The 15,363-nt window shown below is 44.0% G+C and overlaps 1 protein-coding gene across 1 annotated transcript; it reads left to right on the top strand.

Annotated features, from left to right (window-relative positions):
- The first annotated feature begins 735 nt into the window (after nt 1-735).
- On the top strand, nt 736-7,583 carry LOC142742440 (tubulin alpha chain). Its single transcript, XM_075852178.1, has 4 exons — nt 736-863; nt 4,988-5,210; nt 5,912-6,060; nt 6,148-7,583. Exons 1-4 carry the CDS (start codon nt 861-863, stop codon nt 7,120-7,122), a joined length of 1,350 nt encoding a protein of 449 aa, XP_075708293.1. The 5' UTR covers nt 736-860; the 3' UTR covers nt 7,123-7,583.
- The last annotated feature ends 7,780 nt before the right edge of the window (nt 7,584-15,363 follow it).

Raw genomic sequence — 15,363 nt, 5'->3', positions numbered from 1 at the left:
TGTTCACACTGAGTTTTCTGCCACGGAAACAACTGCGGCAAAAAACGGCCGAAATTGACTCCCATTGACTTCAATTGGAGGTGGAGGCGTTTTTTTTACCGTGAGCATGCCCTATCTTGAGGCGTTTTCCGCCTCAAAAACCTCATTGAAATCAATTTCACTTGGTCTCTTGAATAGGGAAAAAAATTAGTCTAAAATCACAGCAAAAAATGTGTGTGGTGCAAAACCACTTAAAAAACCGGAGCTGATTTTTCCAGGCAGTTTTCTGCCTGCAAAAAACTGTGTGAACAGGCCCGTCTGGATCCTAAGTGAAGGGGGAGGGGCTGTAATCTCGTTTCTACGGAGGAGGCACCATATAACTAGATAGGAGAACTTGAGGAACCAAACCGACATGATATACTTGGCCCTCACAACATGGGAGCGGTGTACCTCGAATTCAACAAATAGAACAATGCCAAGTCCTCATGTCAGTAGAGCCGTGATATCAGGTCATTACCATGTTTGGCGTTACTGGGGACCAGACCTGAGCATCTGCACAACCCTGATAAGCCTCTCTCCTCCCACACCAACATAAGAACCTCTAACCACGTGACCCTGCGCTTCCGGCCGCCGCTGCGCTCTGCTCTCTACGTGACGTTTTCTTTCGAATGTTCGAAGGAACCAATAGCCGGTAAAACCCCGCCTATCCAGTGTGCCCGCCCGAGTGACGTCACGACTACAAAGTTGTTAAAAGCGCCTGCTCAGAACGCATTCCAGGGCAGTTCTTACCGAGACTCATAACTGTCGGTCGGTGAGAATCTAGACGTCTTCGAACGCTCGATCTCTGTCTTTACTTTGTGGAACGTCCTAACTGAGCAATCATGGTAAGTGATGTGAGGGGGAGAGCGCCAGAACCTTGTCAATCAAAGCATCCTTTTTGTAGCGGGAAGTGCCCCGCCTAAGCTTTTCACGTTATGCTTTACCGCCATCCTCCCGCTGCATGGGAGCCGTTATTCTGGCGGGAACCTTTAGTATGGGACCTGAGAATGTTCTCCCTCCTTTCCCGGCTGCGTAGGTTACAGAGAGCGCTATTATACCGTGCTGTTCCGGAAGCTTCTGGGACAATTGGATAGAGAGCGGCTTTGTGCACGTGTTGTGTGACATGTTGAGCCTCTTGCGTTATCGCCATGGCTTTCTTTATGTAAATTGCCATATTTGGGTTTTTCTGCAATATATGAATATTTTCTCAACTGTGAACGTGGATGGTGGTGATGTCACCAATAGTCACGTGAGCGGTTTCCTATTCGGTGACTGGAGCGGCGCTAGGCTGCATCCCCCCTCCCATTCTGAGGGCCAGGATAATATCCCATGCTGTCCTGAAAGAAAGGAAACCTCACGGGCCCTTCATGGCATCCGGTCTGTCGGCTTCTGCAGTAACTGGATCTGTAATAGTGTGAACAGTGCGATAATTTTTCCATCCTGCGTCTTTTTTTGGATTTCTGTAGGTTCTCAGAAATGTAGATAATGAGTCGGTTGACGCACACGTTCTCTCCTGCAGGAGATGGATGAACTATAGGGCGGAGCCGTTCACTCAAGCGACAGTGCTATTGAAATTACTAGGCCGTCCATTGATTTTGATGGATGCGCGGTTTTTTGTATGGCGTCTGTGGGCGCAGGGGTGACGCCCATCTATTACCGCATTATGCTATAAGGTGTTTTTATGGGGGGGGGCGGGGGGTCTGAGCCAAAGACCTTGGGTGACATTTAGTGCAGCGTGCCGGTTGTGGGATACAGTGCAGCTACTGAATCCCCTTTCTTATCGGCAAAGCCACGCCCCTCTAACAAAGACACCAACTAAAATGGGGTCTGGCACAAAGTGGCGGCAGGAGCGTGTGGCGTTTAGCGGTTTTTTTAATATGCATTTAGGGCAGTAAACTGGCAAATTCGTATTGGATATTTCTTTTCGCATGTTGTGGTAGAGGTATGAATGGAATTACAAATGGAAAAATGTGCTCACTATTTTCCATAATGGAGCTGACGCATAACGTGAATGATGAGTTTATTGGTCCTTTAGTTGCCCCACTAGTATCACTGGTCTGATGCCAGCTCAGAATATGCAGTGGGTATAAGGTGTGTGCTGGAAGATGAAGTCATTGCTTCCCGCTACTTGCCCATGACTCATGATCTGCTCACTGAACATCTTAGAGCTGCAGAACTTCCGGGTGAGCTGCTGTATCATGTACAGTGCAGATGTGACGTCACATGGGGGTCCATGACTGATCACACATCCTGCCACATCAGTCTGGTCAAGAGGATCCACTCTATAGAGAAGCATTTATTTATATATGTATATTCATACATTTGCTAGAATTGCTTTCATATCTAACAGGGTATGTTCAGAAATGCAGCAGGGTCCCTCATTTTTTTTATTTTTTTTCTCTGGCAGTGCTTGCTCTTACCTGTCTATTGTGCTATTTGTTGTTTTTTTTTTTGCATTTATACCAATTTGAATGTTAAAACAAATTTCATTACCATGATTCATCATTATTGCATAGGAGAACTTCCTGTTAATAATCAGCTTGCATGTTTTTAGTTGAATTTTTTTTTTTTTGCTATGCAAATAAATACTCACTGCTGTTAACTCAGAACCTAAATGGTCTTATTTACAATCAGAACAGACATGGGGGAGACTTAAGACTAAACTAGTCTGAATAAAAAGTAATCTAAAGTAAGATGCAAAAAAAAAAGGCTAAGAGGCACGCCTCTTAATTTGTCGCATCTTCGGATGTTGTGCAACTAATCTACGCCAGCCAGGATGGTTAGAAGTTTCTGGTGTCACTATTTTTCTAAGTGCCACACACTTTTTTTTTTTTTTTTTTTGAAAGTTGGGAGATCAGACTTGACATTTCTACATCAAAGTGGTGTAGAAACATTAACTTCCCCTATGTGGCACAGCAGAATCTAGGTGCAAGCTAAAATGGGTGATGCTGGGTACAAGAACATTGGATCCAGGAATGCAATGGAAAAATAGCTGATTATTTCCCAATTTTGGCTCTGGGAACTTCTTGAATATGGTCATTACTTTAGGTTGGTCACATTGAAAAATAGGTGACTATAATAGATAGATATAAATATATATATTTATCTCTCCTGTCCGTTTGCTGCTCGTTTCCATGCTATGAAATTACTTCACATCAAGTGACCTTGACTGACCACCGCAGCAGCCAATATCTGCCATAGGCTGATGAAATGGCAGCAATTTTCTACATTTTCTCAGTGGTATGGCCAAACAGAGCACCTTATAAAATACTATGAAGAAAAGCTTTAGTGCCAATGTTGTGGTGTCCTGAAACATTCAGTTCATATTGAGTGACGTGGTCTTCCATTCTCCCGGCTGGTAAGATGTCTGTGTGTAGACACGTGCTCGAACAGCAGAAGTGGTTTAAGCTTTAGCTTCACTATAGTGTGGTTAATCCTGTTGCTGCCGGGCTGGCATTCCTCAGTGAGTCAGGGGAGAGAAATGTGCTCGTTTCAGCCGGTTTATAGTGTAGAACAAAAATTAGTATGTGAAGCATATGATTAAGCTTCACCAAGCAGAACAATAGGACAGACTAACTTGGGAGTGCCAGGGACACTGGGCGGAACATTCATCAATTGAGCTTTGTATATAATGCTGGAAGCTGCTCAGGGTCAGACATGTTATGTAGTTACATCAACCGTGCTCTGCATTAAGAAAATAAATCATGGGAGAATGTTAGCATGCTGTTCTTATAGAGTCAAATTATGCCGCACACCATATTTGTGTTTACCCTGTTACAGTGCTCACCCAATTTCTTCTTTTTTTTTTCCTTCTAAAACTAAAGATGGGTGGGGCACGCAGTGCAGCAAATTTACTGTAGTTTCTCCTGAAACTGGTGGAAATTCTAGCAGAAATAACAGCTATAATGTTGGCTCACAACTGACAAACTTCCATTTCCGGCGCTAGGACACAAGATACAACAAATTTAAGAGGCATGTGCTATTTAGTAAATCTGCAACTTGAAAGTAAGACTTGCATATTGAAGGGGTTGTCCACTACCTGACAGCATGACCTATCCAACAGATAGGTCATCAGTATGTGACCTGTGGGGGTACGACACCCGGCTGCTCTGGTTCCTGCAGGCCACCGGATGTCATTGCACAGCATGCAATGTACGGAACCGGAAGCAGTTGGCTCCGTACATTGCATAGCAGTCGCCCTGCAGAACTGCTCTGCTCCTATTCACTTGAGCAGAGCTGTTGCTTTTCTGTGAGCGGAGCCAGCTGCTACCGGCATGGACATCCAGAGGCCACCGGAGCTGCTGATACCGGTGCAGGGACCGGGTGTTGGATCACCCCAGGTCATATACTGATGACTTATCTGGTGGATTGGTCATCAGTTGTCCGGTAGTGGACAACACCTATAAGCGTGTCTTTAGTTAATCTGTCCCAATATTTTTGTCTCCATTTTGTTAAACTGTTAGCAAATATGGGTGAATTGCCATTCTGAATATAAAAAATTTGGAAGGAACATCCACTTTTATAATGCATCTGAAAGCATCTACAAAATTGGAGTCCTACAGCATTTAAATGTGTTTGCAGAGAATCGATGGGCTTTTTTTTTTCTTCTTTTAGCAGAGATCACTGATTATAAAGTAAAATTTTCCATGCTGTAGCATATGCAGTTGTATACAGCTCTGTAAATGTCACCCATATTGTATCATGTGATTTCATTCATCGAGGTATTACATATGTCTGTATTGTCTACATATGGTCTTGAGTATTCTGCATCAGGTTAACAGGCCAGAGGTAATACATGCTTTATATTGGTAAGCACCTTATCTTGCTTAGATCTCCTAATAGCACTTAAGGACTAAATGGGCTTTGCGGAGAATATAAAAAGGAGTCTATTATTGTGTTGAGTTATTCGCTATTAGTGGTGCAGTCTGATCTGGCTGTTTTGAAGATTATAATCTGTTTTTCTTTTCAGCGTGAATGCATCTCTATACACGTTGGTCAGGCTGGTGTGCAGATTGGTAATGCCTGCTGGGAGCTGTACTGCCTGGAACATGGCATCCAGCCTGATGGGCAGATGCCCAGTGACAAGACCATTGGAGGAGGCGATGATTCCTTCAACACTTTCTTCAGCGAGACTGGAGCTGGCAAGCATGTCCCTAGAGCCGTGTTTGTGGACCTGGAGCCAACAGTTATTGGTGAGTGATTTTGCAGTGTGCGCCTCCATTAGATTTTATTTTATTCATGAGTTGTCCGTATTGAGTTTTGGGTTTATCTGGGTTTTTAAAATTGATGGCCTACCCTTAGGATAGGCCATCAATATAACATCAGTTTGGATCTGACTCTTGGAACCTAGCCAATCATCTGTTTGAAGGGGCCACAGTGCCTACAATGTACAGCACATGGAAGTACGAACCAGGAGGAGAGCCATGTAAACAATGAAGAGAATGCGGCGCTCATACAAGCACCGTGGCCCCTTCAAACAGTTGATCGGCAGGGTTTCCAAATGTTGGACCTCCAACAATTTTTATATTTGTCCTATCCCAAGGATAGGCCGTCAATTTTAAAAACCTGGATAACCCATTTAAGTTCAACCCTCTACAGGACTGGCCCTATTTGGGCCTTTAGGATAAAGCAATTTTTGTTCTTTAGTTTCATTCAAAGAGCCATAATTAGATTTTTCAGTCTATGAATCTGAGTGGTTTTTTTTGGGATACATATAACCATTAACTCATTAGCCTTCTTTGGAAGGAAACTGAACAAAACCGCATTCCGCCATAGTTTGCATTTTAATTTCATGCCGCTCACGTGGTTGAGTCGTTTAGATTGCAGCAATACATGTTTTTGTTTTTTTTACTCTTTTGCTAAATAAAACGTTTGTTTTTTGTTTGTTTTTCAGATGAGGTGCGCACTGGTACATACCGCCAGCTTTTCCACCCAGAACAACTGATCACTGGAAAAGAAGATGCTGCTAATAACTATGCTCGTGGTCACTACACTATTGGCAAGGAAATCATTGATCTGGTGCTTGACAGGATCCGCAAACTGGTAAGTGAAGGCTTATTTTGGATGGTATGGATATTTAATATTTGGCACATTAAATTTTTTTTCTGATATATATATTTTTTCCTACAGGCTGACCAATGCACAGGTCTTCAGGGTTTCCTGGTCTTCCACAGCTTTGGTGGTGGCACTGGTTCTGGCTTCACCTCTCTTCTGATGGAACGTCTCTCTGTTGATTATGGAAAGAAGTCTAAGCTGGAGTTCGCTATCTACCCAGCTCCCCAAGTGTCCACTGCTGTTGTTGAGCCCTACAACTCCATCCTTACCACTCACACCACCCTTGAGCACTCAGACTGTGCTTTCATGGTAGACAATGAGGCCATTTATGACATCTGCCGTAGAAATCTAGATATTGAGCGCCCCTCTTACACCAATCTTAACAGGCTTATTAGTCAGATAGTGTCCTCTATCACAGCTTCCCTTAGATTTGATGGAGCCCTGAATGTAGATCTGACCGAGTTCCAGACTAACTTGGTGCCCTATCCCCGTATTCACTTCCCTCTTGCCACCTATGCCCCAGTTATCTCCGCAGAGAAAGCCTACCATGAGCAGCTGACTGTAGCAGACATAACCAATGCTTGCTTTGAGCCAGCCAACCAGATGGTGAAATGTGACCCACGTCATGGTAAATATATGGCTTGTTGCCTGTTGTACCGTGGTGATGTGGTGCCCAAAGATGTTAATGCAGCTATTGCCACCATCAAGACCAAACGTAGCATCCAGTTTGTGGACTGGTGCCCAACTGGTTTTAAGGTTGGTATCAACTATCAGCCACCAACCGTGGTGCCAGGTGGGGATCTGGCCAAGGTACAGCGGGCTGTGTGTATGCTGAGCAACACCACTGCTATTGCAGAGGCCTGGGCTAGACTGGACCATAAGTTTGACCTTATGTATGCCAAGCGTGCCTTTGTGCACTGGTATGTAGGTGAGGGTATGGAGGAGGGAGAGTTCTCTGAGGCCCGTGAGGACATGGCTGCTCTGGAGAAGGATTATGAGGAAGTTGGGGCAGATAGTGCTGAAGCAGAGGATGAAGGCGAAGAGTATTAAACATTAATTTGAAATGTGCCTTTTTTTCCTCTAAGTTAAAGCTTTCCATCTCGTATGTTTTTTTTTTTTGTTTTTTTTTTTTTTAAATAAAGTGCCATTTTAAATATGGTTCCTAACAAGTGAAGGCTGTTGAATTTCAAGTTGCAAAAATTTATTTAATAAGCTGCTAAAATCCTACACTGTACTAGACAGTGCATTGGAAATGAACAACTATGTATAAAGTATTTTCCATTGAGAATGAATGCAAAAGCAATGCTTAAGTCTTAGGCTGTAATTATTTTAATACACTTTCCAGTTCTGACCATACCTTAACATGGCACTGAATAAGTCTTATCTGTTCAATGTTTGAAGCTACTCAAATGGATTCACATGACTTTGCAAAGAACTGAAAGAAAATTGTTTGCATTAAAGGGGTTTTCAGTGGAAATCCCATTCAAAGTATTAAAGCATCTTCCAAAATATGTTCAACCATACATGTTTCCTGATACATGTTGATACCTCTGAGCGTTCGTTTAACATCAGACATACCTACACAGCGTAAGGGGTTTTTCCATTTTGAGTTTCCTTATTTGATGTGTCTACACACCTGTGCAGTTCACAAAGGCTTCCCTTTTAGCTGCAAGGGATGGCACTAGCTATGAATCACTAAAGGCAAACTTGTCTTTGCACTGCTTACTCCAGCTGGCCTGTTTGCTAAAAGGTGGATGTTGCTTGTAGGTCAGGGTATGTATGTATTCATACCTACATTATTTTGTGCTTATAATACATTGAAGCTTTGTATCGTAACCTCTTGTCAGTGGAGACTTTCACATGTGATTCTCAGCGGACTCATTGTATTAGTTAGGGATACTCTTCAGTGGTTGTCACGTTTGTGAAATAAAACGAAGTCCCGAAGCCAATAAAATGGGGTCTAGGTTCTGCCAAGCCAGCTTACCTTTACTGTCCTCTGTTTAGTGGCAGGTCTGCTAAGAAGTGAGGAGATGGGTAGTCTCTTAGGGCACTGGCTGCTGAGGGCATGTTACCTGACCACTCTAAAACGGAGTGTGGATGTTAATCTCAATTGATGAGCAGGTTTGCACAAGGTGAAGAGGAGTTTGTAGCATTTGACCCAGTCTTCAACTTACATCAACAAGTCACATCTTTCAGATTCACATAGCTCAATGCCTTGTCTTTCACAAGTGATGTTCTAAGCTCAGTTGCACACGACCGACCGCCACTCGGGCTGTTTCTTCACGTCATCAGAATGGCACCCGATAGTTTTCAGGGGATGATTCACTTTAGCTGGTTAATTGGGTCTGAAAATGACTATTCTCCAAACTGGAAAGCTAGGATATGTCCTATCTTTCCACAGATCACTGACTGGTATCAACCGGCACACAACGGTCGTGTACATTAGGCATAAGTTAGTTTATAAATCATTTGGAGATATAAGTTAGGGGCACCTTGAAGTCATTGGTCATCACATATATTATGTTAACACTGATGAGCCAGTGTCGCAAGTTTGGTTTAAGTCGGGGGTCACAAGCACACGGGCTGCATGCGGCCCCTGAGGCTGTCATCTGCGGCCCTCGGGACACACAGCCGCTAGTATCGGCTCTGCTCCGACACTGGAATTCCCTCACATCATTGTCCACATATGAAGAGCGATGTCTGGGGTTTCCCCAGAGCCGGAGTCCCGGGCAGAGCGCTAGTACAGGCTCTGCTCCGGGGTTCTGTGGAATTCCCTGACATCGCTGCCCATATATGGACAGTGTCGGGGTCGTCCTCAGAGCGGAGTCCCGGGCAGAGCGCTATTATTGGCTCTGCTCTGGGAAAGCCTCTGACATCGCTGTCCATACATCGACAATGATAGGGGCTTCCCCAGAGCAGGAGTCCCAGTGCTGTCAGGAGCACAGCTGGAGTCCCAGGAAGAGTGCCAGAAGCGGCTCTGCTCCGGGACTCCAGCCCTGGGCAAGCTGCGGCAGCATTTGCATATAGCGAAACTTAAACTGGAATGCTGGATTGTTGAAATAAGCACGTGGAGAAATATCTCAAATTTTAAACCTAGCGGTATTATTATAGTAATGTAGTATTATAGTAATAGTGTTATAGTAGTTCAAATAACTAATTGATTAACAATAAAAAAAATTGTATTAGAATGAGCAGGGACCACCCCACCCTCCCTATATGCATTAAATAAGAGCTAAATGCGGTGCCAGAATGTCTCTACATTTTTTGTAATATGAAGAAAAAAAGCCATCAGGTCCAGGCGCCTTATTAGAATGAGTCACTTTAATAGCCGCAATAACTTCGAAAAAGCCGCTTCCAGAGAATCCCTATGCCCAGAAGAGAGTACTTTAGGTAACATTTGAGAGAAAAATGCTTCAGCCCTCAGAGGGGAATGAGGCAGGACTTGCATATAGTTTAGAGTAAAATGTATGAAATGGGGATGCACGATACTTCGATACTGTGCATCCCCAAACGGTTCGATACCGTTATTTCATGTATTTCGATACTTAGCTGTGCGGCCGCACAGCTTAGTATAGTAACACATGAATGTATGAGAGCGGAGCTGCGGCTGTGTAATACAGCCATTGCCCTGCTCCTGAGTCCTGACAAGTGCGCACGGTCAGCATGAGGTGATGCGGCTGGCGCTGCACTAATGAGCGCTGGCACTGAAGACAACATGGCGGATGCACTTCAAAAGGAAGTGAGAAGGGGGGGATGCCCCTTGGATCGTGTCACAGAAATTCTCTGTGGTGCGATTGAGGGACATACCATATATGGGCAGACAGCCCAGGGTCCATTGAAGGACCCCAGGGCTGTCCCACCATATTTCCTGTTAGGGCATACTTAGGTACATCCTAACAACTGCCTGTGTACTATCAGTACACAGGCTAATGTACTGGCATATAGATCTATGCCAGTACATTAAAGTTTAAAAATAAAGTAAAAACAAAGTAATGTTAAATAAAAAAATTCATTCGTCTAGCTAACAGAGTACCTGGCTTATCCCCCTGAGTGAAAACGATGCGAAGACCAACGTAGGCTTTTTTCTGCCCAGCTAGTCAAGCTGAGGTTAAGGTCCGTTCGCGCCGTTTCAAACCATTGCCGGATGTCAGCTGATGGATTGTGTTTGAGCTGATTTGAAAGGTCTAGGAACAATTTTTCTTTTTGTGCTAAAGCTTCTCTAGAGCGTTGTTTCCTTTGTGATGCTAGTTGGATAAGTTTTCCCCCTCATAGTAGCTTTATGGGCTTCCCAATTTATAACAGGCGTGGTGTATTGCGAAAGATTGGTTAAGAAATATGCTTCCAATTTTGTGCGAAGTTCCTCTACAACGTCAGGATCAGACAACAACGAATCATTGAGTCTCCAAGAGGACAACGGGGGTTGTTCACACAGATCAAGAATGTGCATTTGAAGGGGGTCATGGTCTGACCACGGGGTAGATAATATGCGAGCCTCTCTGACCTTCGGGACAAGACAAGATGATACAAAAATATGACCAATACGGATAAATACGTGATGGGCGGAAGAATAAAACGTGTAGTCACGGGAGGTAGGGTTACATTCCCTCCAAACATCCACCACATCTATAGAGTGGAGAAAACGCGCTACAGAAAGACTAGTCTTATTAGGGGGTATATCCCTGGAGGAAAGGTCCCTAGACTTATCCATAGAGGTGTCCAAAGCTACATTAGAATCTCCAGCTAGAATCAGCGGGCCCTCGATCAATGGGTGCAACTGTTTCCAAATGGAATGAAAGCACTGCTACTGGTGCGTATTGGGAGCATAGTAATTTATAAACGTTACTGGGGAATCATGAAGTGTACCTGATACCAAAATGAATCGACCCTCAGGATCCCGAAAAACATGCATGGTGAATGGAACAGAACGCGCTAGCCATACGCCGACTCCGCGTTGTTTGGTAGATGCACTTGCTAGGTAGTGTTGCGGGTAGGACTTGTGGAAATATGCTGGGAAAGAAATTTTAGAAAAATGAGTTTCCTGTAAAAATAAAATATCCACATAAATTGACTTATAATAAAGAAAAGCTTTGCGACGTTTCACAGGCGTATTCAATCCCTGTACATTATGAGTAACAATAGAAAGGGTGTTAGTGACAGTAGCCATCATGGTACCCTAAACAAAAATGCCAATAAAAACATAACCTTCGGAAGGTCAATAGACCGACAAGTCTCAATAACTGAATGTAGAGGTGCAGACCCTCGACCAGGCCAAGCCTAAAGCAAAACATACATTATCGGACTGGACCCGCACACAACATCAAGAAATATCAACACAAACAAATGCATAGTACATATTGCATATTGGTGGGACCCCCCATCACACCCCACCCATGGAAAGGCACAAGGCCCGAAAGCAGCAGTCATACAATCAGTATAACAATACAAAAAGTATCCCAAGCTAGTGGTCCCCACAACCCGACTACCTATCCGGTGAGTATATCCCAAGAGTAGAATACATAAGATGTACCCCAGAACTCAAAAGGGCAAACCAAATCCAATTCACTCTGTGGCATAGTAATGCACAAGTAGAGAAACAAAAATAAAAAATAACCCCAGACATGCTGGGAACTAAAGTGACATGAGAGATCTAAAATAGGCACGTAATAGGATCCATTATGCACATTTACATACATCTGAATAAATACGCCAAGTGGTGGAAATACAGCGTCCAAGCAAATTCAGAACCTGAGGAAAAATACGGTAAGAGAAGGTCAATCAAACAATGCAAATTCCAATCCAAAGTGGGTCTGTAAGACCAAAACATCCGATCCATCAGGGAATTCATGGGAGAGTTGTAGAAACAAGTATGGGACAATCATCAGGATCATGGGGGCTGTTGAAGACGACCTCCAGAAGGAACCGATGACAGCTGCGAACGCTGGCGGCGTTGCCCCAGAGGAGAAAGAGGTGCTGGTGGTCCCATCTCCCGGGGTGGGGAACGATGTTCCGGATGAGGCAAAATCTTCAATTTAGCTAGAACATTCTCCCCTTGGAAAGTTGAAAAACTGTACTGTCTGTTGTTGTACATGAACCAGAGACGAAAAGGAAATGCCCATCTATAATTGACATCATGCGAGCGTAATATTTGTAACAGTGGGCGCAATGCCCATCTTTTCTGAATAGTAGATGGAGCTATATCTGCAAACAGTTGAACCTCTATTCATCAACAAAAGTTTAGGCTGTTTTCCAGCCATTGCCATCACCTTCTCCTTAGGCCGGATTCACACGAGCGTGCGCAAAAGGCACTTGACAGCTGCGTGTGTCTGCCCAGTATGATGCGCAGCTGCGTGCTTTTTGCGCAGCCGGCATCATTATGACACTCCGTTTGGATGTTTGTAAACAGAAAAGCACATGGTGCTTTTCTGTTTTCATTCATCCTTTTCACAGCTGTTGCGCGAATCACGCTTGTCCCACGGAAGTGCTGCCGTGTGGCATGCGTGATTTTCACGCACCCATTGAAGTCAATACGCGAAAAATACGCCCAAAGAACGGACATGTCGTGACTTTTTCGCTGCGGACCCACGTAGCGTAAAAGTCACGCACCTGTCTGCACGGCCCCATAGACTAATATAGGTCCGTGCGACGCGCGTGAAAATGAATAAGCCCTTCGTCTGAATAAGCCCTTAATAGAATAAAAATTGTTTAAAGAGGCTCTGTCACCAGATTATAAGTGCCCTATATTGTACATTATGTGATCGGCGCTGTAATGTAGATTACAGCAGTGGTTTTTATTTAGAAAAATGATAATTTTTTACGGAGTTATGACCTATATTAGCTTTATACTAATGAGTTTCTTAATGAACAACTGGGCATGTTTTACTTTTTGGCCAAGTGGGCGTTGTGGAGAGAAGTGTATGACGCTGACCAATCAGTGACCAATCAGCGTCATACACTTCTCCCCATTCATTTACACATCACATAGAGATATAGCTATATCGCTATGTGCAGCCACATAAAAACACTATAACGTTACTGCAGTGTCCTGACAATGAATATACATTACCTCCAGCCAGGACGTGATGTAACGCTTGCTGTGCTGTAGTGTCGGGATTGTATTAGCGAAGTGTCAGGATTCTGAATACACATCACGTCCTGGCTGGAGGTAATGTATATTCATTATCAGGACACTGCAGTAATGTTAGTGTTTGTGTATGTGGCTGCACATAGCGATATAGCTATATCGCTATGTGCTGTGTAAATAAATGGGGAGAAGTGTATGACGCTGATTCGTCACTGATTGGTCAGCGTCATGCACTCCTCTGTACAACGCCCACTTGGCCAAAAAGTAAAACACGCCCAGTTGTTCATTAAGAAACTCATTAGCATAAAGCTAAAATAGGTCATAACTCCGTAAAAAATAATTGTTTTTCTAAATAAAAAACACTGCTGTAATCTACATTACAGCGCCGATCACATCATGTACAATATAGGCCACTTATAATGCGGTGACAGAGCCTCTTTAACAATTATGTCCCTTGGAAGACCATCATTGCATATTGCCATCAGAGACCAATGAGCCCGATCAATTTCCAAGTGAGATTCCGGGACATCTGGTATCAACAGTTTAATTAATGTACGAGCCATATCAGGAGCATCAGTAAAGGATTCAGGCAACCCCTGTATGCGAAAATTATACCACCGTGAGCGGTTCTCCAAGTCTTCCATGCTGTCGCCATATCTAGCTAATCTTGGAGATCTTGTACACCTCTGGAGTTCTGATTAACTCTACTAACAGTCGAATCCAGTTTAGACTATAGCTTCCATATGTGACCCCATTTTTTGGAGATCATGGTGAACCGCTGAAAGTTTTGAGGACAGTGCGTCCATCTCTCCTTTCAACGTTCTGGATATGCAGGCCACAATCTTGTCCTCTGTGAGGAATGAGGGTGGAGGCTCATGTAATGGTGGATCCCACGTCCGGGACCATGAGGGTGGCGGCTCAGGGTCCATCATATCCCCAGGTGAGGAGGGGTGCAACAGGCTGTCCGTCCTTGGACTTACGTTCGGAGGATCTCTATGGGCAACCGGAAAATCCTGGGAGATTATCGGCCCAGAGTTCAGCGGGACATCAGTTAGTGCAGTCAGGGGCGGTGGTAATGGCGCCGCTTCGTTTGGCGCTAAAGTCAGCATGTCGGCTACCGATCGATGTGCCACTGCCTGTTTCCCTCTTAAGGGTTCCCCTTCGCTATTTATTGCTCACCTGACCCTCTGATGTCGAACAGGGTGAGTGAGACTGTCCAGTCGCTGTCGATAGCTGTATAAAAGGCTTCAATGCCCGATTGAGGTGCGGAGCTAAGCAGTTATGCAACCGCCATGTTCAGCCTCGCGCATGCGCCTCCTTGTGGAAATACTCTTAATTGTCATCACATCTTGAACCAAATGGACTAAGAAGACAAAAATGGGAAGATTACAGGCCAAAGCAATGATGGGCTAAGGTGCACAGGCTTCATCTAAAGTGCCACGATGGTTTGAAACGGCTATGCATGAGTAAAAAGTCAACGTGTGCAGTGTTAAAGTAATACTGTTATGCACAGAGCCTTATTCAATGCGAATATGTTAATGTGGCAATTTTTCTGTCAGGAACTTCTGCCACTGTAAGGCTATAGTATACAGACTAGGCCCTAAAATTTACAGTGTAATACTGTATTTAGATTTTTTTAGTAGAACATTTTCTCGCTCCCTGAATTGCCTTATTCAGACTGAAGGGAAATAAAAATGTTGCATATGGATTTCACCTATTGTGGTGTAATCTATGAAATCCATGACAAAGTTCTGAAACTGATAGGACAAGTAATCTGCGGAATATTTCTGCTGCTTGTGAGAGTTTTTTTTTTTTTTTAGAGGTGCAAGTTTTTGTTTTTCTGCTTTGGTATGTAGTAGTATTATACAGCTATTTATTTTTGAAGACTTAACACTGATATCTCAGGGGCCCGTTTGTGGAAACTGACACACAACATGCAAGGCACTGGTTGTTGAATTACATACCAATCGCGCACACCAGACTTGCACCCAATGGTGACTTGTGGAAGAAGCCCTATAGGCAGGATAGCGACATGTCCTGCTGACACAAACCTACACCTGCCGATATTGCAAAGCCATATGGACCCCTCGTGCATTAGATACATTCTGAACATGGACCCCTCATGCGTCTGCACATTCTACACTCACATAGGAAATGTGCCACTTGCATGCCCCGTGTGTCACTCACATCACTCATACTCATGCCCCATT

Source organism: Rhinoderma darwinii, chromosome 2, assembly GCF_050947455.1.
Source record: "Rhinoderma darwinii isolate aRhiDar2 chromosome 2, aRhiDar2.hap1, whole genome shotgun sequence".
Taxonomy (NCBI): Eukaryota; Metazoa; Chordata; class Amphibia; order Anura; family Rhinodermatidae; genus Rhinoderma; species Rhinoderma darwinii.
The sequence above is the reverse complement of the archived record's forward strand: the minus strand, read 5'-3'. Positions and strand labels throughout refer to the sequence as shown.